At 38.1% G+C, this 26,045-nt stretch overlaps 3 protein-coding genes across 3 annotated transcripts in view; 1 reads left to right on the top strand and 2 right to left on the bottom strand.

Annotated features, from left to right (window-relative positions):
* LOC137391940 (ras GTPase-activating protein 1-like) overlaps nucleotides 1–19,224 on the top strand; it is a 45,768-nt gene extending 26,544 nt beyond the window's left edge. The window contains exons 8-18 of the mRNA XM_068078504.1: nucleotides 338–497; nucleotides 7,531–7,615; nucleotides 8,280–8,527; nucleotides 8,727–8,809; nucleotides 9,386–9,570; nucleotides 10,091–10,256; nucleotides 13,627–13,769; nucleotides 15,283–15,398; nucleotides 16,569–16,890; nucleotides 17,674–17,802; nucleotides 18,731–19,224. Of these exons, the coding sequence (XP_067934605.1) occupies nucleotides 338–497; nucleotides 7,531–7,615; nucleotides 8,280–8,527; nucleotides 8,727–8,809; nucleotides 9,386–9,570; nucleotides 10,091–10,256; nucleotides 13,627–13,769; nucleotides 15,283–15,398; nucleotides 16,569–16,890; nucleotides 17,674–17,802; nucleotides 18,731–18,814 (1,721 nt within the window). The 3' untranslated portion in view covers nucleotides 18,815–19,224. The remainder of the gene's footprint in view (nucleotides 1–337; nucleotides 498–7,530; nucleotides 7,616–8,279; nucleotides 8,528–8,726; nucleotides 8,810–9,385; nucleotides 9,571–10,090; nucleotides 10,257–13,626; nucleotides 13,770–15,282; nucleotides 15,399–16,568; nucleotides 16,891–17,673; nucleotides 17,803–18,730) is intronic.
* On the bottom strand, nucleotides 851–2,583 carry LOC137391943 (NPC intracellular cholesterol transporter 2 homolog a-like). The gene is made up of 4 exons (XM_068078507.1): nucleotides 2,425–2,583; nucleotides 1,527–1,634; nucleotides 1,176–1,345; nucleotides 851–1,093 (listed from the first exon to the last, which is right to left on the bottom strand). Exons 1-4 carry the CDS (start codon nucleotides 2,504–2,506, stop codon nucleotides 1,010–1,012), a joined length of 444 nt encoding a protein of 147 aa, XP_067934608.1. The 5' UTR covers nucleotides 2,507–2,583; the 3' UTR covers nucleotides 851–1,009.
* LOC137391942 (histone chaperone asf1b-B-like) lies at nucleotides 19,212–26,030 on the bottom strand. The gene is made up of 5 exons (XM_068078506.1): nucleotides 25,968–26,030; nucleotides 20,577–20,694; nucleotides 19,929–20,044; nucleotides 19,668–19,844; nucleotides 19,212–19,511 (listed from the first exon to the last, which is right to left on the bottom strand). Exons 2-5 carry the CDS (start codon nucleotides 20,683–20,685, stop codon nucleotides 19,272–19,274), a joined length of 642 nt encoding a protein of 213 aa, XP_067934607.1. The 5' UTR covers nucleotides 20,686–20,694; nucleotides 25,968–26,030; the 3' UTR covers nucleotides 19,212–19,271.
* Nucleotides 26,031–26,045: the final 15 nt, after the last annotated feature.

The raw sequence follows: 26,045 nt of genomic DNA, 5'->3' as shown, positions 1-26,045 counted from the left end.
AACAAATACAGACATAGAACTAACCTTTTGGACTGGACACGGAACTAACCTTTTCACACTGAACATTTCTTACTAGTATCTTTTTGTTTTGATTGTTGGCTTGTATAGATACTCCTTTTTGCTGGTCGCAATTCCAAGTCTACATTAAATTAAGGTTATGCTTCCGTCAAAAGAAACATGGCAGCGAACCTTATCATGATCAAATATTTTCATATAGCTCAAAATTTAGTGTAGGCTACATGGTAAGCTATGATTAGCTGAAAATTGCCAGGTCCTTAGAACTGCTGACGCCCAATGGCTAGCTGTTATGCTCATCGACTTCTATTCTTGCTTGCAGCAGATAAAGCGTCCAAGAAACAGAAAAGGTTATTCTTCGTGCTAAAAGGTGACCTCCAACATTTGTACTATATAGAGAATCCTAAACGCTCAAAACCAGATGGTATGATAGATCTAAACTATACATCATTATATCCTGTTCATGAGACTTGGCTGTCAAGGTGAGTCGCCTTTGTCATAAGACCAACTCGCTTGCCATGCTATTCAAATTTGACATTCATAATTTTCCATTTTCCATTTTTTGGCTGCTTCATGGAAACAGTATGACTGATTTAGGTAGGGCTTTGACAACACCAACATTTACATAAAGCTTCTTGTTTCTTGCAATGAATCCATCTAGCCATGAGGTGACCATGAGAAGGGCAGCCCCAGCAAGGCAGTATTACATAATGCAGTCATGCACAAATAATATATGCAGTTGTGTAGACGGCAAGGATTCAGAGATAAGACATGCCTAAGCAAGTGTACTAAATAGACTATCTGTGGAGTCTTAGTTGGATTGGACAGCATTAACTAGTTGGTGTAGAAATTATATTGTTGCAATTATACAAAGGAACTGTATTTAAGAAAGGTACACAAAAGTAGAAATATGAATATTGGTTTGACACAATGTTGGATTGAAACAAGCAGCAGACTTAGAAGTGTGTATGTATCAATCTAGGTCAGAGTAGACTTAGCATATTTCTCCAGGAAACTGAACACAGATGGCATCCTGCCCATTGTCATCTTGGAACTCCAGCTGCACTACCAGTCGTAGCTACAAGAAATGGCACAAAATGTTGCACATTCTTTGGTGTATGTAGTATGTGTGCGAAACAAACATTACTGATGCAACTTACTGATGGGTACTCGTGCAATATCGGGATGACAGTTTTGAAGGTGTATGATGAACCAGAGGTGGTTGGACATGTTACCCCTTGGCTGCACGCATCATTATTGGGCAGAGGAAAGTTAACCCAGACCACTACATCTCCTTTGCACTTGACTGTTAGCTTGCTGGTAGCTTCATCTGCAAGCAGGCAGTCTTTAGCATGATGTCACAAATAGATAAGGTTGTGTGGTCTGTCCAAGCGAAACCCAAAAGATAACCCAACATTGTTTGTTTAAAAATGAGGCGATGTACACACGTGGTATGAGCTGATCACAAGCTGACCATTGGGGGAAGATCGTTTAGATTCAAACAAACTTACCAATTTCCAGGTTCAATGTTGCTGTTACATTTTTACCACGGGGAAATGTGCATGAGCCAACTGGTGGTGGATCAAGAGAAATGCTGGTGACCTTGCCTGCTTTGGAACCTAGAAAAATAGCTCTTCACATTTAATTGATGTGTTTTTTCCAGACCTTGTCGTAAGCACACATTCATCGTGAAAGATTTTGTCTACAAATCTATAATAGTTACATACTATTATAAAATCAACAGACACATCTTTGAAGGAATTAAACGATTTTATTGACACTTGTTTTAAGGATGATCGTCCACAAACACGGGCCAAATCCAAGGGACAACCTTTGGCTATTTCTAGTAACCGTGATAAATTTTATATCGAGAACCACTCGCAAACTTAGAATTTAACCATTTTTTACCAATTGATCTTGATGGTCTCCCCTTCCGCCTCGGGGCGGTCTAGAGGCTCTTTAACATGAACATGAATCCCACAGCATATAGGGCCTACACTTGCAAACCATACTCATTACTTTGTATGCTACCAGGCGACGTCTCGTTAGTCACTCACTTTAGGCGTTGCTCTAAGCAAATGGAAACTTTAGGATAAATTATTTTAATGAAAATAATATGATGAACGACTGGTCTTATCTCGAAGAGTTTAGCATCGTTGAATGCAATAATATAGTATTTCACCGACTTTTTTTACAAAAATTCCAATTAATAGGTTATGCCTGCAGCACACACGTTAAAAAGTTGCAATATTGTACATGTATATATTATATAAACTAACTTATGTTTACGATTTTATTTACTACGAGTGTAGTAAATAAAATAGTTGGTCTCAAAAGTTAATCACAATTACGTCTGCGTTCTACAATGTCTTGTAGGCATTGAACAGCGGTTAGCATGATTCGACTCACCACAGTCTTTAAGCGGCAAGCTTCCAGCCGACACCACAGCTAAAATAACTATCACCACGCAGAATACTAATTGAGATTGCATGTCGGCTAGCAAAAAGGTATGATTAGTCGCATGTACGTGTTGCTTTCTCGAAGACACCGTAAGAACTTACACAACTGCAACAAAAGTTTACGCCGCGGATAGTCGACGCGTCGAATAGCTAGCACGGGTAAAGCACATCGTACCGTCGTTCAAAAGTTTCGTCAAGTCACAGTCTGCAACATCGGTCTCGTGATCGGATGATTCATAGACATATAAAGTAGGTTTTAACGCATTACTCTTTGACTATGTAACGACAACTCCATAACCATCGGCTTAACGTGATATACAATTCAACCTGACATTCTGCTATTTGTACGCTAGAACAGTTGTTTGAAGTGTTAGGGTTGTTATTGGGGTACTCTATGGTGAGAAGTAGGGGAGGCAACTCTCGGGCCAACGGCCTGCCCAAGCCGCGTAGCGGCGCGGGAAGAGTCCGAGAGGGTGCTTCTGCGCCCCTCTCGGTAGAGGGGGGTGCGGGGAACTCCACCCCCCTTTACCGAGAGGGCGCTCCTGCAGCTCTCTCGGTAGAGGGGGTGCGAAGAACTCACCCGCAAAAATTTTTTGCAAGATGATCTGTTTTATACCTAATTTCCACAGCTTTTCAGTGAGAACAAATATTTTGCACTGGTATAATTGGTATTATTTTATTACCCAGTAAATTCATCTTGAGTGCTTAACTTCACAGATATATTCATTAAAATGGAAATGAAATAAGTTTGGAAGAAACAATCAGTGCAACAAAAAAATCAGAAGGGAAATTTCAAGTTTTTTCAAGAAAATCAACTACTCATGAAAAATGAGAATGGTTTAACTTTTAAGCAAGCACATACAGCCTCATCTTTTAACATAGACACAAAAGGAAACCTAGCAAACAGAGATCACCTTAAATCTCATTAATATCACCCATTAAAGGTGTGCCCCAAATAGCTTAGAAATTCGCGGGTCTAAAATTAGAATTTAATGGCCTCAGACTTTCATCATTCCTATTCATCTAAGATAAAGCTTAGGTTTTATGTAGTATTAGCATAGTTTAGGTAATGAGTCGGTCAGTTATACATAATACATTAATTTACAAGCATTGCCTTGCATGATACTAAATATTTAGAGCTGTGTGATACACATATATATACTCATCAGATATTCTGAAAAAAGCTTTGTGATTAATTGAGGTTTCATAATAGCCTGTGGACCTGATGTGAAAATGCTACCCTTTCCACTTGAAGGCTATTTGGGGTACACCTTTAAATAAACTGAGAGATTCAAGTTGGCATCACAATGAAGGTAAATGATCCTACCATTTCTTTGCCATAATTCCATCATTTCTAGTGGCAGGGCTGTGATCAGCTATCATTTCTAGTTCAGGTCATGATAAGTAAGGGATTTATAAGTTTCTAGTGCAAAAGGTATGATCCAATCATTTCTAATGTTGGTAAGGTAAATCAATCATCACATACTCTCACTCACCTTTGAAATAACTATCAAATGGTCCAAGACGTTTCATTATTAATCAAATAAGAATGATAATGAAGAAACAATTTGCTTTAGAACTTAAATTAGATAAGTTTTCTGAGAAAGATTACTTCAATTAGCAAAAGACCAAAAAATGCCTGCACATGGAATAATCTCAAGCTATTTGGTGATGTTGTTGGACAGGTGACAAGGACGCCCGTTGCTTGTGTTGCTTGAAGAAAAGTTGAATGAATTCATGCTTTTCACAAAGCAGCGTAATTGATCCGTTGATGCGAGAAACTTACTTAATGATTGGTAACGCGGGGGGATGACAAGGAGGCCCGTCAATTGTGTTGCTTGAAGAAAAATTAAAGGAGTTCAAGCTTTTCACAAAGTAGCATAGTTGATCCGTTGACGCGAGGAACTTACTCAATGATTGGTAGCGCGGACGCTGTGTTACACCTCCAATAGTGCTTACTGTTTTTGGTTTGAGAGACACTCGAGCTAAAAGATTAAAAGGTTATGTGAATATTTGTTGACTTCATAGCGATTTTATCGCATTTTAATAGTATATGAGCAAACTGATGTTAGGGGGATACGTTTTTCAGAGAGTACCCCATAATTTCTTCTTAGGGATACGCCGTATCCCTGCGTACCCCCTATTTTAAACGCTGGCCAGAACCATTGTATATTAGGAAGATATTCTTATAAGCATATGATGTATGTTCTTAAATTTGTTTTAAAACCCAAAAATACTGGAAAATTCTTTCAAGTATTCACAGTGCTTGACAAAAGTCTGAGAACAAGGAAGTACATGTATTTCAAAATTCTCACGCAAGTTTCAATTTAAAGCTAGACAAACTATGTATCACTGAATGTAGAGGTTTCTGTAGATTTCCAACAAAACAATAGTTCTGTCGTAAGATGGTCCACACAAAGGTTACACCCAAATTAGTGTTAGGGTGTCTACTCCACCATACAACATAGCTATGAATAATGAATATTTTAATAGTCTTATTTGAATACTTGAACAAATAACCTTTTAACACAGATGGGTGACCCTTAGAAGGGCCATCAGGGTGTAATTAGTGGTTTGAAGTTTCAACATTTGATTGATCCACCCCTGGCTTTGATCACCAGCTTGCAGTGCTTAGGCACGCTCCTGACCAGCATATTCAAGTGCTCCCAGGTGACCGTCTGGTTCCGTGTATTGATGATACCTTTGGTTAGAGATGCTTTTGTGTTTGGCTTGTCTCTCCCTGAGCATCGTCTGAGCATCTGCCAAAGGTTTTTGGTTGGGTTGAGGTCAGGACTGCACTGGCCAGTCGAGGCACTCTACGTACTTTTTACGGTACCGATCTTTCACCAAGTTTGCATGGTCGAGGGTTCCTTGTCGTCTTAAAAGAACCTTCAGCCTCCATCTGCACAAAGTTCAGGGTGATTTTCACCATTGTTTTCTCAATATGACCACATATTTACACCCATTCATCGCCCCTTTACAAACCTGCAGGCGTCCAACTCCAGCAGCGATTATACAGCAATTGTACAGTCGACACCATCACAGATGTGGGTTAGTCACTGTCAATTGCAGGCCGGAACTCCTCCCCAGGTCTTCTTTGCACATAGCATTCCCAGAGGGATTGTGGGTTATTGGTTGTGATGGTGAAGTGAACTCTTCTAAAACAGAACTCCTCCACTGAATGCAGCTCCAGAACTGATGAGTCTACTTTCGCTCACTCCAACTTCTTCTTGTTTGCCTCGGTCAAGAGTGCTTATTTTACATGCCCTCTTTTTGCACAGCTCGGTCTCCAGCAGCTGTCTCCTGGTGGTTCGTAGAATCTGCACTTCTCTTCCAGGCATTGGTGAGCTAAGGGCTAGGCATGTGTCGGTTTGCATAAGAGAATCGCACTAATAACTACCTGTCTGCTCGCTGTGTGGTTTTCCTTGGTCAACTGATCCTTGGGCTTGTATAAAAGCCTCTAGTCTTTTGATATCACTTGACAACTGTGTGAACTTCATTCAACAATCTGTCTCACTGTCTTCTCTTGCATGTGAACATGGATGATCACTCCTTGCTGTTGCTCTGGTAAAAGTTTGCCTATTTCTACTGATTAACACTTGTGATAACACTCGTGATGAACCCTAAGTTTGCATTCTCTTTTAAAGTGCACAGCAATGCTTGATAGTTTTTAAAATTCAGTCAAAGTTTGTTGGCACTATAGAATTTCCATTGCGCTTTACAGAATCTCTCTGTGTCTTCAAACTGATTCTATTGCCATTTTAATTTCAACCAAATCTAGTTGGTACTATGTAGTAATTAGCAAATATGCCTGTCACTAATCCCATTATATTAATCTGATCATCATGCAATGTGAACAATATTAATCTAGACACATTGAGCTTTGATTTGATACTCATTGCAATAATATCAAAATAAGATCAAATGAGTTATATGCTACAAAAGAAAGTGTTAATAGTACTAAAAACCTCCCTACACTTTCATTCATCACTCTACATATAATATTGAAACAATGCATTACATAACTTTATATAACAATAAATGCAACAAAACAAAATTATATGTAAATCGATAATGCTATAATAAAAAAGATCTCTGTTGTTACTTTACCTTGGAGATATATGAATATAGATGTAGGCCTAGCAATACATAGGTTCAGTTGTAAGATGAGAAATAAAAATGCTTGGTGTAACTTACTGTTAGTGTAACTTACTGTTAGTGTAACTTACTGTTAGTGTAACTTACTAGAACTTACTTTAATTTCCACTAAGTATAGTTTAAATTAGCTTATTCTATTCTTTTTTCAATATTTGCTGGACTTTGCTTTCTTATACAAAACCAACGTTTCGAGAAATGCTCGACATTTTATGTTAACAATTATTCTGCATGTCAAAACAAATATTCACTTCATTATCACGTCACATTTCAAAATATTTGAATGTAAATGTGGCTGCAAGTCGAGGTTTGGCTGCCCATACATCACTAAATATATCACAAATGTTCTGTAAAGTGTTGCGCATTATGTGTTATATCCCAAAAGTTATCTGCTGTCTGTTTTTATTATATTTCCTATTGTGATCAAAATAGAATTATATGTTTTAGCTAGCTATGGCAAATGTATTAAAAGCAGTAAACATCCAATTTCTATTGCCCATAGACAATCGGTAAGCGAGGAAACAGACAATATATTTATGAACTGTAAACTATATTTTTCACATTACTGAAGAGATGAGTGAGTCGACCCAAGCGTATGTTTATATGTTCAACTGGGAGTGTCGAGCGGCTTAAGATAACTGCTCTAATGGGTCTCAGCAATATCATGCTGCTGGTGTTTTATTATACATGCCTGTTACTGTTGTACACAATAGAAACTGGTTATATATGCCTGTTACTGTTGTGGGCAATAGAAACTGGTTATACATGCCTGTTACTGTTGTAGGCAAAAGAAACTGGTTATTCATGCCTGTTACTGTTGTAGGCAATAGAAACTGGTTATATATGCCTGTTACTGTTGTAGGTAATAGAAACTGGTTATACATGCCTGTTACTGTTGTAGGCAAGGTTGTATTCAGTTAGAAAGTACGGCAATTAATCACTATCAGATCTATTACCTTTGGTCAGATACAGAAGAAGAGAGTCAGGTCAGTTTCTTATATATATTAGCATTGTATCAGCTGTGTGTACTCTCTATCTGGTGTATGTACTCTCCTAGTAGTGTCTGGTGTATGTACTCTCCTAGTAGTGCCTGGTGTATGTACTCTCTTAGTAGTGTCTGGTATATGTACTCTCCTAGTAGTGCCTGGTGTATGTACTCTCCTAGTAGTGTCTGGTCTATGTACTCTCTTAGTAGTGTCTGGTGTATGTACTCTCCTAGTAGTGTCTGGTGTATGTACTCTCCTAGTAGTGTCTGGTGTGTGTACTCTCATAGTAGTGTCTGGTGTATGTACTCTCCTAATAGTGTCTGGTGTATGTACTCTCCTAGTAGTGTCTGGTGTGTGTACTCTCGTAGTAGTGTCTGGTGTATGTACTCTCCTAGTAGTGTCTGGTGTGTGTACTCTCATAGTAGTGTCTGGTATATGTACTCTCATAGTAGTGTCTGGTCTATGTACTCTCCTAGTAGTGTCTGGTGTATATACTCTCCTAGTGGTGTCTGGTCTATGTACTCTCCTAGTAGTGTCTGGTCTATGTACTCTCCTAGTAGTGTCTGGTGTGTGTACTCTCATAGTAGTGTTTGATGTACTGTATGTACTCTCATAGTAGTGTCTGGTGTATGTAATATTTCAGCAATTTATCTTGAATTTATAGAGGTGGAGAGACTCACTTAAGCCATACTGCAAAAATACTAAGACAACAGGGCGTACGGCACACGGTAAACGAGGAGTGAGAGAGATTTATACATTAACGTTGAAGGTAGTTGAAGTGAAGCACCTTACCGATAGAATCTCTCAAGGATCTGTTTACTGCTGCAATATTTGTTTAAATGAGGTCGCCGTGGCAAAGACTCAGACTAAAGATTCCAACAATCTTGTCTGGGATGAAGAATTTGTTTTAGAGTAAGTATTATGTCTTTTCAGTTACTGAGTTGCTGGATTTTAGAGTAAGTATTATGCCTTTTCAGTTACTGAGTTGCTGGATTTTAGAGTAAGTATTATGCCTTTTCAGTTACTGAGTTACATATTTCAACTCTGCACCTACTGTGTTATACCAACTACCATAAAATAATAGCGCAGTTTTGTCTCTTTTCACTTATAGTGACATACCAGCCAACGTTGAGACCTTCACTATCAAGCTCTGCTGCAAGAACAAAAAGAGTGGAGGCAAAGATCCCGAGCTGTGTACGTGATGTGTACAAAATACTCTCTGTTCTTCTGCAGTGCAGCGAATGAAATGAGTCAATTGTGGTCGTTCCTATCATAGCCTATCATAGCCTATCTTAGCCTATCATAGCCTATCATAGCCTATCTTTGAGTTTAGGGTTCTGCTGTGTAAGAGATATTGCTAAGTTGGATCAATGTTAAATCTGATTCAGCCGGCACCCATCAATCGGCGAATTTCAAACAAACTCGGTGGTGTTCTGTGGGTACCAACTTCAACTGGTTATATGTATGCATCTCGGTGGAGTGCTGTGGGTACCACCTTCAACTGGTTATATGTATGCATCTCGGTGGTGTGCTGTGGGTACCACCTTCAACTGGTTATATGTATGCATCTCGGTGGACTGCTGTGGGTACCAACTTCAACTGGTTATATGTATGCATCTCGGTGGAGTGCTGTGGGTACCAACTTCAACTGGTTATATGTATGCATCTCGGTGGAGTGCTGTGGGTACCACCTTCAACTGGTTATATGTATGCATCTCGGTGGTGTGCTGTGGGTACCAACTTCAACTGGTTATATGTATGCATTTGTAGTTCAAGTCAGTAAAGTTCTTGCTGATGTGGAAATGGGAGAAGAAGAGGATGATTGGATGTCGATGTCACCAATTTCGACGAGTAACAACACTGACAGTATCCCCCAACTACCTCATATCAGACTAAAGATTCAATTCAAGCATGATGTGATTCTTCCAGTTAAAGATTATAACGATCTTCAAAAGGTGAATTTTATTGTTAGAGCTGTTCAGTGCAACTAGAGATGTCATCTTAACTGTTCCGCACAACTAGAGATGTCATATTAACTGTTCAGTGCAACTAGAGATATCATCTTAACTGTTCAGTGCAACTAGAGATGTCATCTTAACTGTTCAGCGCGACTAGAGATGTCATATTAACTGTTCAGTGCAACTAGAGATGTCATATTAACTGTTCAGTGCAACTAGAGATGTCATATTAACTGTTCAGTGCAACTAGAGATGTCATATTAACTGCTCTTCATCTTAATTGTACTTCATCTTGTAGCTGGCGCTGTCTTGACGTGTCAGCATGTGAGATGTCATCTTTGCATATCAGCATGTGTGGCAATAACGTGAAGTTTATCAATCTATTTTGATGTTATGCCGGTTAATCAATCTTATGTCTATGACCCTCATTGCTCTTACAGTTCATTCTATAGATGGTTGTTTCTATGTCTTGTTACTATTGATTGTTTCCATAAGCAGATTGATTGTCCAATCACAGGTGCTGCTCTCTAAAGACTGTCAAATCGTGAGTACTCTTGGTCTCCTCTGCGATAGCCGCAGTGACCAAATCCAGCTAGCCCAATCTTTACTCAAAGTTTTCCGTCACGAAAAAAGAGAGGCCACCCTTCTCAAAACCTTGACGAGCGTGGAGATTGCTAACGAAGGCAAGTTTAGTTTACAATATCTATTATTTGTTTTTAATTTATTATTTGTTTTTAATTTATTGTTTGTGAAAATTAATAAGGATCAAAGCAAGTTTTGTGCTAATGTTGGTGATCGTTCTAGTAATCTACATGTAGTTGTTTATGAATACTGCTATGAGTTAAGGAGTTATCTGCACAGTTCTATAGGCTGCATAGACTACTCTAACATTTCTGTTAGGCAGGCTAAAGGCGTGGTCACACGAGCACCGAACGGACGTAGGTTGGGTTCGGAGGCTGTTTCGGTGTGGTTCGTGACACAAGTCACACGGCATCCGAAGTCACGTTGCTTTCTAGGTACCATACGTATAGAGACAGGACACTGTTTCATTGGTAGTTTTTATGTATTTGAGTTAAATATTTCTATTGTAAACAAAAAACTTTGAGGAACAATTATAAATTATAATTACACAGCAGATTTATCAGAAGATCGTTCAGCTGCTCAAAATAAATCACTCGATACAAAGATTTTGCCAACCCTACCCATCAACATAATTATATTTTTGTTAACATATTAATGTTTTTCTATGCTGAGTACATAACAAACAAAAACAGCCCTTATCATAGCACTGTGGTTTTACATAAATAAATCAGTCAACGATACTTCATCAGGATGAATATGACACATTACTTATATTCTACACGAAAGAAAATCACGACCATTCTCTTACATTTATGCAACACTTAAGTGCAACATCTTACATTTATGCAACACAATCACAAGTCCGAGTGAGCCTTGTTGTAAATTGCTTCATGTTGTTTCTTTAACGAAATAAAAGTATCGTCCCATTTCTTTTTTAACTTTGCTCACATGCACGTAAGGAGAAATGTGATGTGTGCTCGCTAGAATTTTAACCAGCCAATAAGAGCAAGGGTTCGGTCAAGAAATTTCGAGCAGGACCGAAATGGTTCATTTCGGCCAGAAATGTTTTCTGCCGAACAATTGTCAGCTGACAGCAACGTCGTTTTGCGTCATTTAGTTCGGTTCGGCGCTCGTGTGACCACCCCTTTAGTCATCACATATACCTCTGCACTTCATAAATAGTATGATGATGTAATGTATACCACTCCCTTTATACCACTTCCTGTATACCACTCTCTGTATACCGCTCCCTGTATACCACTCCCTGTATACCGCTCCCTGTATATCGCTCCCTGTATACCACTCCCTGTATACCGCTCCCTGTATACCACTCCCTGTATACCAGTCCCTGTATACCACTTCCTGTATACCACTCCCTGTATACCGCTCTCTATATATCGTTCCCTGTATACCACCCTCTGTATACCACTCCTTGTATACCGCTCCCTGTATACCACTCCCTGTATACCACTCTCTGTATACCACTCTCTGTATACCAGTCCCTGTATACCACTCTCTGTATACCGCTTCCTGTATACCGCTCCCTGTATACCACTCCCTGTATAGCACTCCCTGTATACCACTTCCTGTATACCACTCCCTCTATACCACTTCCTGTATATCACTCCTTGTATACCACTCTCTGTATACCACTCTCTGTATACCAGTCCCTGTATACCACTCCCTGTATACCACTTCCTGTATAGCACTCCCTGTATACCACTTCCTGTATACCACTCCCTGTATACCACTCTCTGTATACCACTCTCTGTATACCACTCCCTGTATACCACTCCCTGTATACCACTCCCTGTATACCACTTCCTGTATACCACTCCCTGTTTACCACTCCCTGTTTACCACTCTCTGTATACCACTCTCTGTATACCAGTCCCTGTATACCACTCCCTGTATACCACTCCCTGTATAGCACTCCCTGTATACCACTTCCTGTATACCACTCCCTGTATACCACTCTCTGTATACCACTCTCTGTATACCACTCCCTGTATACCGCTCCCTGTATACCGCTCCCTGTATACCACTCCTTGTATACCGCTCCCTGTATATCGCTCCCTCAATACGGCTCCCTGTATATCGCTCCCTCAATACGGCTCCCTGTATACCGCTCCCTGTATATCGCTCCCTGTATACCGCTCCCTGTATACCGCTCCCTGTATACCGCTCCTGTTCATGTTCAAGATCATTCCCTATACCACCAACAGAACCACTTCCTGTTTCACTCCTTGTATTACTTTCACTCTCCATACTACTATCTATGTCATTCTTTCTATTATTCTTTATTCTATCGGATGCCAGTACCTGTTTCACTATTTCTATCACATACCATTCTCTAGATCATTTCCTGTAACACTCCTTGTACCAACCTTTGGATCACACCCCATCTCACTCTACAGTGCACCTCAGGATACGATTACCTTGATATACGATTTTTTCACCTTACGAAGTGAAACATGATGATTTTCTCACCTCACCATACAAATCTTGTTTCACCATACTAATTCAACAAACTGTTCGCCCTAGTTCAAATTTGGCAGTCGGTGGTGCTTATTACGTACGTCAAAATAACATAGGCTCCGAAATGCAGTTCGCCGAAGACATTTTCACAACACCCGAAAGAGACACGATGACTGATTTTTTTCAGTTCAGCATTCCTCGTGTTTCATTTAATGATATTTTCCCTTGTAAATCAGAAGCGTAGTTGGAGTTGCAATCCCTTTAAACAAAAGATTAGCGGTCAGACAACTTCTGTCAACCTGCTTACAAAATCCTCTTCATTACAAATACAGCGTTGTTCGGGCCGTTATTCTTGCTGAAATACTTTGAAAAGGGTTCGAATGAAATCCGCCAAAATTATATTAGAAACGAAACCAGAAACTAATAAGTAATAAAACTTCAGTGATAAAAAGTTGAAATTCTGTAAGATAGTTAAAAATACAAATTAAAACAGCTTTAAGTGTGTATTTAATAAGCTAAACTTATTTGAAGTGAACTTAAAGGTTATGTTATATGTACGTCTGTCTTGAAAATAAAAACTCTCAAAACTTCTACTGCACATAGCACATTGCAATGTTACATTTCAATGCCGATCATAACCACTAAACACACTAAATATACTCAAGTTACTGCAAGTAGCTATAGTCGCCAAGGTCAACATACTATTTTGTTACTAATTTTTAATATGTGCAGCACTTGGATAAAATTTTGAGGATTTTTACCAGGAGGTGTTTGCATTATATAATTACTACAGTTTCTATACCCCTGCATACGATTTTTTCACCATACGATGCCAACCCTGGAACGAATTGAAATCGAATCCTGAGGGTGTGCTGTATATGATATTTTCGCAGTATCACTCTTCATGCTGTTCCTTGCATCAGGAGTTGCGTCCTCACTTTAATTCTGTAGCGCAATCCCTTAGCTCTAACCTCATTATATTCTCTTCCACAGAGAATGCCGCGACCCTCTTCCGCAGTACATCTCTTGCTACCACACTCATGGACCAATACATGAAACTCACAGCTGGTGATTTTGTACGAGAAGCGCTCCAGAAGACTGTTCAGAGAATTACAGTTGAAAATATCAAAATAGAGGTATATACTGTCTAGTTGTAGACATCTCTATGCATTCTATAGTATGTATTCAGATTATTTTACAATAAGGTTTGATAAGTTTACATGTACGTGGGTACGTATGTATGTATGTATGTATGTATGTATGTATGTATGTATGTATGTATGTATGTATGTATGTAGTCCCACTGATCATGCAGAGCTGTGATGCCTGATTGAGAGAAGAAGCTGTTTACTGTTAGAATGTGTCTATCCGGTTTTATCACTGTTCTCTGGGTAAGAATGTAAGCACCTGCCTTTGTTTACATTAGATACACCTTCTTTGGTATGATCCAGTATCAGGTACAGATGCTATGTATGATCCAGTATCTAATACAGATGCTTTGTATGATCCAGTATCTGGTACAGATGCTATGTATGATCAAGTATCTGGTACAGATGCTATGTATGATCCAGTATCTAGTACAGATACTATGTATGATCCAGTATCTGGTACAGATGCTATGTATGATCCAGTATCTGGTACAGATGCTATGTATGATCCAGTATCTAGTACAGATGCTATGTATGATCCAGTATCTAGTACAGATGCTATGTATGATCCAGTATATGGTACAGATGCTATGTATGATCCAGTATCTGGTACAGATGCTATGTATGATCCAGTATATGGTACAGATGCTATGTATGATCCAGTATCTGATACAGATGCTATGTATGATCCAGTATATGGTACAGATGCTATGTATGATCCAGTATCTAGTACAGATGCTATGTATGATCCAGTATCTAGTACAGATGCTATGTATGATCCAGTATATGGTACAGATGCTATGTATGATCCAGTATCTGGTACAGATGCCATGTATGATCCAGTATCTAGTACAGATGCTCTGTATGATCCAGTATCTGGTACAGATGCTATGTATGATCCAGTATCTAGTACAGATGCTATGTATGATCCAGTATATGGTACAGATGCTATGTATGATCCAGTATATGGTACAGATGCTATGTATGATCCAGTATCTAGTACAGATGCTATGTATGATCCAGTATCTAGCACAGATGCTATGTATGATCCAGTATATGGTACAGATGCTATGTATGATCCAGTATCTAGTACAGATGCTATGTATGATCCAGTATCTGGTACAGATGCCATGTATGATCCAGTATCAGGTACAGATGCTATGTATGATCCAGTATCTGGTACAGATGCTATGTATGATCCAGTATCTAGTACAGATGCTATGTATGATCCAGTATATGGTACAGATGCTATGTATGATCCAGTATATGGTACAGATGCTATGTATGATCCAGTATCTAGTACAGATGCTATGTATGATCCAGTATCTAGCACAGATGCTATGTATGATCCAGTATATGGTACAGATGCTATGTATGATCCAGTATCTAGTACAGATGCTATGTATGATCCAGTATCTAGTACAGATGCTTTGTATGATCCAGTATTTGATACAGATGCTATGTATGATCCAGTATCTAGTACAGATGCTATCTATTTCAGCTCGACCCCAACATTATGGACAACCCTGCTGGTCTGGAAGCAAACAAGTACATGCTGATGCAGCTGCTTGGAGAGTTGCTTGTGACTATTATTAATGCTAAAAATAGCTGTCCAGAGTGAGTGTTATTATATGCCACTAGTAAGTCTGATGAATATCAGTACAGAGTGAGTGTTATTATATGCCACTAGTAAGTCTGATGAATATCAGTACAGAGTGAGTGTTATTATATGTCACTAGTAAGTCTGATGAATATCAGTACAGAGTGAGTGTTATTATATACTACTAGTAAGTCTGATGAATATCAGTACAGAGTGAGTGTTATTATATACTACTAGTAAGTCTGATGAATATCAGTACAGAGTGAGTGTTATTATATACTACTAGTAAGTCTGATGAATATCAGTACAGAGCGAGTGTTATTATATACTACTAGTAAGTCTGATGAATATCAGTACAGAGTCAGTGTTATTATATACTACTAGTAAGTCTGATGAATATCAGTACAGAGTGAGTGTTATTATATATTACTAGTAAGTCTGATGAATATCAGTACAGAGTGAGTGTTATTATATACTACTAGTAAGTCTGATGAATATCAGTACAGAGTGAGTGTTATTATATGCCACTAGTAAGTCTGATGAATATCAGTACAGAGTGAGTGTTATTATATGCCACTAGTAAGTCTGATGAATATCAGTACAGAGTGAGTGTTATTATATGCCACTAGTAAGTCTGATGAATATCAGTACAGAGTGAGTGTTATTATATGCCACTAGTAAGTCTGATGAATATCAGTACAGAGTGAGTGTTATTATATGTCACTAGTAAGTCTGATGAATATCAGTACAGAGTGAGTGTTATTATATACTACTAGTAAGTCTGATGAATATCAGTACAGAGTGAGTGTTATTATATACTACTAGTAAGTCTGATGAATATCAGTACAGAGTGAGTGTTATTATATACTACTAGTAAGTCTGATGAATATCAGTACAGAGTGAGTGTTATTATATACTACTAGTAAGTCTGATGAATATCAGTACAGAGCGAGTGTTATTATATACTACTAGTAAGTCTGATGAATATCAGTACAGAGTGAGTGTTATTATATATTACTAGTAAGTCTGATGAATATCAGTACAGAGTGAGTGTTATTATATACTACCAGTAAGTCTGATGAATATCAGTACAGAGTGAGTGTTATTATTTACTACTAGTAAGTCTCATAGTATATTATACTTATACTAGTAGATAAACACGCAATAAAAGGATCAACTTCTTGCAGAGTGCTGAGAGATATCTGCGGTTGTCTTCAACGTACTGTATCCAAGCAATGGCCGGACAATGAAATAGTCAAACCAAGAGTAGTCAGTGGTTTCATATTTCTAAGGCTCCTTTGTCCGGCACTCGTAAATCCACGCAGTTATAATCTGGTGGTTGAGCCTCCAGCCGAATCGGCCACGAGAACTCTCAAGCTAGTCGCCAAATCACTCATCAACTTGGCCAACCTTGTCGAGGTTGGCACGAAGGAGCTATATATGGAGGCTGTGGGGCCATTTATTGTAGACAATAAAAATCGGATGGTGACCTTTCTAAATGAGTTAGCAGTAAGTAACTGTAGTGATCATTACACACAAGTACATATGTTATACTATTCATCTACACACAAGTACAAATGTTATACTATACATCTACACACAAGTACATATGTTATACTATTCATCTACACACAAGTACAAATGTTATACTATACATCTACACACAAGTACATATGTTATACTATACATCTACACACAAGTACATATGTTATACTATTCATCTACACACAAGTACATATGTTATACTATACATCTACACACAAGTACATATGTTGTACTATACATCTACACACAAGTACATATGTTATACTATTCATCTACACACAAGTACATATGTTATACTATACATCTACACACAAGTACATATGTTATACTATTTATTTACATATAAGTACATATGTTATATTACACATCGACACACAAGTGCATGTTATACTAGTCATCTATGCGCAAGTGCATATGTTATACTATTCATGTGAGAACAAATACAAGTGTTATATGATTCATCTATCAACCAATTTACCAGCCTGCTAACATTTAACTGGCAACAGACTCCTCTTAGCTAGCAATCGTAATTTTGATGGTATTCCATAGTAACATGTTTACAGGAACGCAATAAGGTATCGTTACTAGCCAATTTATTTACGTTGGATGAAGTTAGCATCTTATTTTGTCATCATTTTCTTGGTTTAAGTGATCTTTTTGCTAAATTCACAAGCAGTAACTTTCAATTTACTGACTGTTATGTTAGTTTGTGAAAAATAACTTGTTTGTTATCTCGGCATTTTCTAGGATGTAAGAGAGATTAGTGAACAAGAGAAGAGCAGAGTGGATACGGACGATGTGGCCAGAGAGCTAAGCACCATCCACAAGATCTGCTTCTGTCATATAAAACAGCTGCAGAGCAAAAGCATTACACAGGTTGTTATACCTTTACATACCTTCCCTTTTATCATGTTGTTATACCTTTACACACTTGCCCTTTTATCATGTTATTATACCTTTACATACCTTCCCTTTTATCATGTTGTTATACCCTTACACACCTGCCCTTTTATCATGTTATCATACCTTTACACACCTGCCCTTTTATCATGTTATTATACCTTTACACACCTTCCCTTCTATCATGTTATTATACCTTTACACACCTTCCCTTTTATCATGTTGTTATACCTTTACACACCTTCCCTTTTATCGTGTTATTATACCTTTACACACCTGCCCTTTTATCATGTTATTATACCCTTACACACCTGTCCTTTTATCATGCTGCTATGCTTTCATAGGCATTTTGTCATATCTGGATCCAGTACCTGTACAGTGCATCCTATGTTTGCACAGGCTCCCATCTCACCGCTATGGCCGCATACGCACTTCGTTATATCTGGTTGCACATCAATATAGGCGCTTCCACCCAACCCCTTACGCTGCACATGCATTTTTTGCTATGGTATTTGGTTTTCATGTCTGCAGAGGCACTTGCCCATCATAGCTTTTATAGTTGCTGGCAAACTCACTCTCATATCTGATTGTCACGTCAGCAGTCGCACATCGGGTCGCATACCCTGTTAGTTTTTCTTATCAGGGTCACCATGTCTTCATGGGCTCTTGCCTGTACTGTAAACTCACATTTTCTTGCATTGCAACTACTATAGATGCAAATAATCCTTTCATAAAACCGATAGTAGTTCCGACCTCCCCTCTTTTACCTAAGTTACTCTTGAAATATACGTAGTTGGAAACTGCCTAAATGTGAGCCATGCATTGTTAAACGTGTGCGTTGGGTCGGTAGGAGCCTCCATTTACATAGTCAATATTACTATATTCTTTTTCTCATTACTTTTAGCCTGCTCTGAAGAAACTCGTCGCAGCTATCCAGTCAATAAACACTACGATTGGCTACTACAGCGGGCACATGGCCGGCGGATGACAGCTTCATCTCACCCAGCTCTCACCACTTCTCAAGTCATGTGATACAAATAGCTATTTATAATTAAAGATATATATATATTTATACTCGGTGCGTATTTGCTGAGCTCAGTCACTGCACAAGTCATATCAGCTGTATAGGTTTGAGATGTAGGGACAATTAGTCATTTATCCCAACACAATCCCATCTATAGCTCACACAAATTGGTCCAAGGTATCGATCCAGCATGGCATTGCCAGCTTCGTATTGACAATCTCTGGAAATGTGCTTTTTGTTGTTTCTAACATGATTGTCATGGCCATGTATGTAGAGACATTTACTTACCTAGGACTCCTACTTATCAACTTATGAACACTGTATATACATGTATGAGCCGGAAATAAGAAATATAAGTAGACAATGTATGAGAATACTTTTATATCATAAAGGAAAGAATAATTAAAGAATATGCAGGTAGTCAGCTAGCCATCGGCTCAGACAAGTTAAGACTGTTGCTGTCATGGCCAAGGGCCAAAGGCTGCTTGCTAAAGTCAGTATGCGTGTTGGAGGGTGCCTCAGGGGGTGCCAGCTGGTTCGATTCTGTCATCTCATTTCTCACCTCTTGGTTATCAGTCTCCATCTCATTGTTGAGTCCGTCTCCCCAATCGATTGGAAACTTGGTGACGCGTGGAGCAGTAGCGAGTACATTTCTTTGCAACTACAAAATCAATAGACACTTGTTCGAACACTACGATATATTTACCTGCAATATATGTAGCTGTATATTACAAGCAACAGTTATAGCACCTGCTATCCAAAACTACCAAGCTAGAACATGGTAAGAGCGATAGCGAGAATGTATTGATGTAGCAACCTGGGTATAATCGGGAACTGATGGTGGATTCTCTTTCATCTCAGGGTCTGTGTAGTCATTGTTCACATAGTAGCCAACTCTGATGAATTCTCTTGAACGATAGGAGCAGGTGAGAAGCACCACTGTTACTCCAACTGCATCAGCAATGGGTATCTTGTCTATGTCTGGGGCAGGAGCCTAGACAGTAATTCATTTTATTTAGCATTCAGGCTCGTATGAGTGGCAAACAAAGCGGATGAGTAACAAGGAGGTGATATTAACCTGAAAGACAAACATGTGCTTTCCTGGAGGTACTGGTCCTACTAGGACTGAGTCTAAAACTTGATCTTGATCTTCACTTTCTGCTGAGCTCACATATATAATCTTCCACTCTAAGTCTGCAAATAACACAGCTGCCATTGAGCTCTTTAGAAAACTGGATATGAATAAGCATTTTAAAAGATTTTGTGGGAAATTATCACCAGACAGTTAAAAGGAAGTGACTCAAGTCTAGACGGCTAACGTAAAGCAGAAGAGTGAAAAATCCAGAGTAGTGTTGGTAACTCATGGGTATTGAGTTGGAAGAGTAAGTGTTAGATGAAAGGGCAGAACAGCATAAACGAAAGACTGTCTCTGAGCAGATATTTCTGTTGTTATTCAAGTCTAGTCGGCAACCATTTATGGACTGTCTCTGCCATTACGAGATCAAAAACTTATCCAATGATTGAGCACTGGAAAAGCCAGTCACTCAGCATGACCAGCTACTCAGCATGACCGCAGAATAATGTGGAGCAAACAAGAAGCTGTTTACTAAAACAACTCGTGTTTTCTTTGTTTCAGATCTGATTAGAATATTGAACAGATGTTACTGTATCTTACATAAGCTGTGTATAACTCTATGTATAACTCTATAAGCTGTGTATAACTCACCATCATTCAGATGCTCCAAGCATTCAAATGTAATCTCAAACTGGAAAGGGTTGTTAAAGGGGGACGGGTTATCAAGAACTACCACATTGCTTATGTTCACCTGCGACATGACTACAACCTACAAATTGAGCACTTATTAAAGCAACCTGCTAAGTATGGCCTGTAATAATGGATGCCGCCCCATGACAGATTTACTATAATTGTGACATACCATATTGGTGTGCTGTAGAAAACCACTTTACATATGCGCTCAGCATTCACCCTAGCCTGACTTGACAAACTGTTGTTTTTGCGGAGATGTCCCCCGTCGAATGGAGCGAGCAAAACAACAGTTTGTCACAATACGCACTGCACCTGATGCATCAGCTGCGCTGAAAGGGAGTTGTTCTCTTCCGTCTATGCGGTTGGTAATCATTGGTAATCATAACAGATTTAGCCTTAAAATTTGTGTAGAAAAAAATAAAATAAAACCGTTTAACCAGAGACCAGTCTCTGCTGTAAATTTTAGTAAACTTAAGAATAAAATTAATTAAAATCAATGAGAACAAATAAAACTGACTGATACAAAAATACAAATAAAACTTACTGAGCGCACAAATAACAACATGTTTGGTTGCTGTTGTTGCCTAAGTCTCAAGTTCTACAGTGCACCCTCGAGATACGATTACCCTGATATACGATTTTTTCACTTTATGAAGTTGAACACTGTTAGATCTTCACCTTGCTATACGAATTTTATTTCACCATAAGAAATCGAGAAAAGTTTCGCCCGAGTTAAAATTTGGCGGTCAGTGTGCTCATAGCGCACGTCGAAATAACAAAGATGCCGAAATGCGGTTTGCCGAAAACATTTTCACAACGTTTAGAAGAGACACGATGACCGACTTCTCTCAGGTCAGCGTTCCACGTGGGAAATTTTGTGAAAAGGACATAATCGAAAGCGAGTATTCATTTTTAGCAATATAATCCCTTTACAGGACCGAGAAAAAATGTTTTCCATGACAACAGAGTTTGAGGTCATAAATAAATAGGAAGAAGACGCCTGTATTGTTAATATTGCCAAGTAATATGGTCGCAACCAATCAACAATTGCAATTATTAAAAATAAGAAATCCATTAAAGCAAGCACAAGGAGGAGCTTACGACTGACGACTTGAAGGAGTTGAAAGCAATACACGGGATGTAGAAGCGACAGAACAACCTACATCGGCAGACAAGTGTTAAGTGTTAATTTACTGATGTGAACTGGTACAAAAAAACAATACTGTACAATGCATATCATCATTTATTTTCTTTGTGTGGCATGTTTTTCGTGCTTTATTCAATACATTTTATGTTTTTTATTTAATTCATTTTGTTTTATTTTCTTGTTTAACCATGTCTTTGCAGATGGGCCTGTTTTTTGCTACGTAAATACTAATCATTGTATGTATGTAACTCATATATAACTAGCTACCTAAGATAGTTGACGCATCCATACTTCTTTCTAGAATTTGCTAAAACCATGCCCTTTAGGGTATAAATACATACAAACATCCGTATGTATGGTCACATTGATTTATGTGAACATTTCATTCAAGACAAACTACTTTACAACCTTCTCTGAATCCTTTTACAAATGTTAGCTAGCTTTCTGCACTGCACCAGCATTCACAGTGCACGAGCAAGCGTCATCCTCAATAAGTGATAATCCGCACTAGGTTAGCTCATTTTCTTCGAGCACTCTCTGTACCAGCAGCAAAGTTGTGTCTTCCTGGCAACTTCTGTTTTTCACGACCCAAAAATAATAAACTAGATCAACAGCTCAAGTCACGTTACTCCAAAGGTATCTGAGTACACTACTGTATAGTAAATAAAATTTCATTTTTTGATGGCCATTACATGGTCAAGTGTACGAGAGGCCGCTTTTGAGAATTGCAATGCACGGCTTTTCTGGTCAAGTTAGGTTTAAATAGGTTTTAACCAGACTCGCTAAAGGCTATAGTAAAAGCAGGGAAGCGAAAAGATTTTAGTGATGAAAAGTTAAAATTTAGTGAAATAGTTAAAAATTCATATTAAAACTCAGCTTTAATTAGCTTCGAATGTGTGTTTAGTAAGCTAAACATTTTTGAAGTGAATTAAAAGCTTATGTTGTACGTACGTCTTGATAGTAAGAACTCTTTACCGTGCGTTCTGCATTTCGTACACACATGATGTTGCATTTTACAGTTATGCAGATCATAATCCTAAGGTGCACTTAATACAATGCAGCTACTGTAGGTAATTATAGTTACTAAAGTTAATATACTATTTTGTTACTAATTTTCAATATGTACAGCATTTTTATAAAATTTTGGATGATTTTTACCATTTTTTTGCATTGTATAATTACCATGGTTTATATACCCCTACATACGATTTTTTCACTATACGATGCCAACCTTAGAAAGGATCAACATCGTAACGCGAGGGTGCACTGTACTAAAGTTTACCGCAGAGACTGATCCCTGGTTAAACGTTTTTATCTTATTTTTGTCTACACATATTTTTGGTTAAATCCATTGATTACCAATAGAGCGACTGACATAACATCGCAACCAAATCGCATAGACAGAAGAGAACAACTCCCTTTCAGTGCAGCTGATGCAGCAGGTGCAGTGCGTATTGTGACAAGCTGTTGTTTTGCTCGCTCCGCTCGACAACTCCGCAAAAACAAGTTTGTCAAGACGGGCTACATTCCCCCATTCCCACACATTTTCATTCATACATAACAGTAATTGATGGCACATTAACCAATCACCAAGTGGTTATATCATGGTTGTGACATGTTGCACACTGCATCATTGCAGTCCGCAGTAATTTTGTAGTGTATTACAACATTCTAAAGCGCAGCTGTAAACATGCAACTGTACTCCTACTGCAAACTGCTCACTACGAGTTACCACGCATTTACTTCCATGACATATTACCTGATACCCAGTAATTCATGCACATTGTAAATAAAAATTCATCAAAACTTGAAAGTGCATGAGTACTGCATATGCATATGTGTCAACTGACATGTGTTGATCTGCTGTTGTGTTGATCAATTTGTTTGCTCATTCATACTCAAGTTTAAGCATCATTTACATCTTGCAATTGTGTTGCGGTTATGTCAAGGTCAACTCAGTCAACTCTATACTTCATTTTGTGATGAGTTGTCACAAAAATGTGATATGCATGTATGTACATTGTAATGCACAAGTTCCTACCGTGTCTAGCACTGTGAAATTCGCATTGGCAACACTCGCACTGCATACAGCACCGCACACTGTACAGTAGGCAATACCGCCACTGCCCCAATACCGCTTACTGCGCACTAGAAAGTAGTTGTACTGTGTGTATACTGTGTACTGGAAAGTAGTTGTACTGTGTGTATACTGTGTACTGCGCACTAGAAAGTATTTGTACTGTGTGTATACTGTGCACTGCGCACTGGAAAGTAGTTGTAATGTGTGTATATTGCGCACTGCAAAGTAGTTGTACTGTATGTATACTGTGTACTGCACACTAGAAAGTAGTTGTACTGTGTGTATACCGTGTACTGTGCAGTAGTAAAAGTACGCAAGGCAATATACTGCATGATTGTGATACGCTTACTGCTGCTACCACTGCTAAGGCAACTACATATCCAGGCAAAAATTTACTGTAATTGCAATTCATTTTGATTGATTTCAATTTAATGCTCAGTGCGATTATCTGCTGCAATTGCTACGTTAGTAAAGCTTGACCACAAGTAGCCGTGCGCCAAATTCGTACTTGTGTAGACTGATAGCTCATACTTTGGAATATTATGACTCATCAGAGGAAGTTACTTATTGCTTATAGTCCTTACTTTCAAAAATGGTATTATCGATCCCATCATTCATATCGTATTAATAGTTGAAATAAATATATGCGCATGATAAAGAGAATAAATCAGGTGAAGTGATTTTACTGTAGTCGCTATCAACACTTGAGCAATGCTTGGATATTTGCCAGTAATGTATCTCAAACGATTTCTCATGCACTTGTCGGATATAATATAATATATAAATATAATATATAGAATATAATAAATATAAAACTGGAGGTGAACTTATAAATATTAAAATTATCCTGCAAGAATTATTCAATTCTTTAAAAAATTCAATCACATTGAGGTTAATGGAACCAGTTTAGAATTTTTACCCTAAGAGCAGACAATGAGAAAGAACGCTGTAAAAAACTGGAAGTGTAAAGTATAGGCTGTATCAAACATGGCTAAAATACTGTACTTGACATGCCTGACAAAGATGAGCAGCGATTTCCTAGGCCTGTGTGAGCTGTTTTACAAAAGTTCAACGCTTGAGCGTAGTCTAGCCAGGTATATCGCAGACAAGCGCTACTCAGCACATGACAATAAACAGCTATAGGACAGATGCGTTAAAAACCTCATTAAAAACATCGCTAAACTAGAAAGTGTAAATAAAAATACTTTCTGCTGAACGTATACTCTCTCGAAATACTCGGAGATAAGTGACATCATGTCCCAGCGATGCTGACCTCTTCTACAAGATCGATGGGGGACTGCTGATGTCAACTTTTTAAATAAAATAATTGATGGTAAAGTGAAAATTGTGGTGGGATTGTTTACAACAAAATTAAAAATATCACATAATACACAAATTGGTGCCAAAGGAACATGTAACAGCATATATGTTAAAAAGAAGTCTTTCTTTTATCGAACACCAACAACATTAGTAATCTTGACCCAAGTGAGCTCTTTTTATGTATTTCCTTTCGTCAAGCCTTAGTAAATTTGTTCATATATCACTATAATGCAGCTTAGATGTAAATGTGATTATTCAGTAGAGTATAAAAAGAACACAATTATTTTTTGAATAAAAACCTTTGTTCGCCGACAAGTCAACAAAAATATATTTTAAAAAAAATTCCATTAACTAAACTTTTGAGCCAAATCTAAAAATTAAATTCTTTTTATCATAAACCGCCGTTCATGGTTATTCTCAAAACACAGACCAGAACTCTTTGCATTGATTGCTGAGCTTGCCGATATAACTAACTTATTTTTTTGTAATGGATTGTTTCAAAAGTTCATAAAAAATTATATTACAGTTACAGAACAACAGGCATATATATAATATCTGCATTAAATACTCTATGTTTCATACTAGTTTCTGGTTTTGATTTCCAAATGTCAAAATAATATCGAGTGACCATGTGAAGCAGTTTCAAGACATTGGGGCATCAATGACGTCCGATCCCAATACAATAAGCACTTTTTCATGTATTGTTTACTTCAAATCTGTTAAAAACTAGCAAAGCAGTCCTGTCTGTACAGTTATGTATGAAATCAAACAGACGGTATCGTAATCTACGGTTTACAAATACTCATATGATGAAAAACGGGTAAAATCAAATACTTTTCGCTCCTTTTCTGAGAAATTAATGATAATACTCCAGTAGCTA

Source organism: Watersipora subatra, chromosome 3 (assembly GCF_963576615.1).
Source record: "Watersipora subatra chromosome 3, tzWatSuba1.1, whole genome shotgun sequence".
NCBI lineage: Eukaryota > Metazoa > Bryozoa > Gymnolaemata > Cheilostomatida > Watersiporidae > Watersipora > Watersipora subatra.
Note: the sequence above shows the minus strand (reverse complement) of the source record. Positions and strands in the feature narration are given on the sequence as shown.

Excerpts from the sequence above, each read along its gene's own strand:
- LOC137391943 (XM_068078507.1), bottom strand. The coding sequence starts at position 2,506 with ATGCAATCTCAATTAGTATTCTGCGTGGTGATAGTTATTTTAGCTGTG. Across the intron at positions 1,635-2,424 it reads CTTGCCGCTTAAAGACTGTG|GTTCCAAAGCAGGCAAGGTC; the intron begins GTGAGTCGAATC and ends CTATTTTTCTAG. Across the intron at positions 1,346-1,526 it reads AACATTGAACCTGGAAATTG|ATGAAGCTACCAGCAAGCTA; the intron begins GTAAGTTTGTTT and ends GCCTGCTTGCAG.
- LOC137391942 (XM_068078506.1), bottom strand. The coding sequence starts at position 20,685 with ATGTCGCAGGTGAACATAAGCAATGTGGTAGTTCTTGATAACCCGTCC. Across the intron at positions 19,845-19,928 it reads AGCACATGTTTGTCTTTCAG|GCTCCTGCCCCAGACATAGA; the intron begins GTTAATATCACC and ends ATTACTGTCTAG. Across the intron at positions 19,512-19,667 it reads CAGTTCCCGATTATACCCAG|TTGCAAAGAAATGTACTCGC; the intron begins GTTGCTACATCA and ends TTGATTTTGTAG.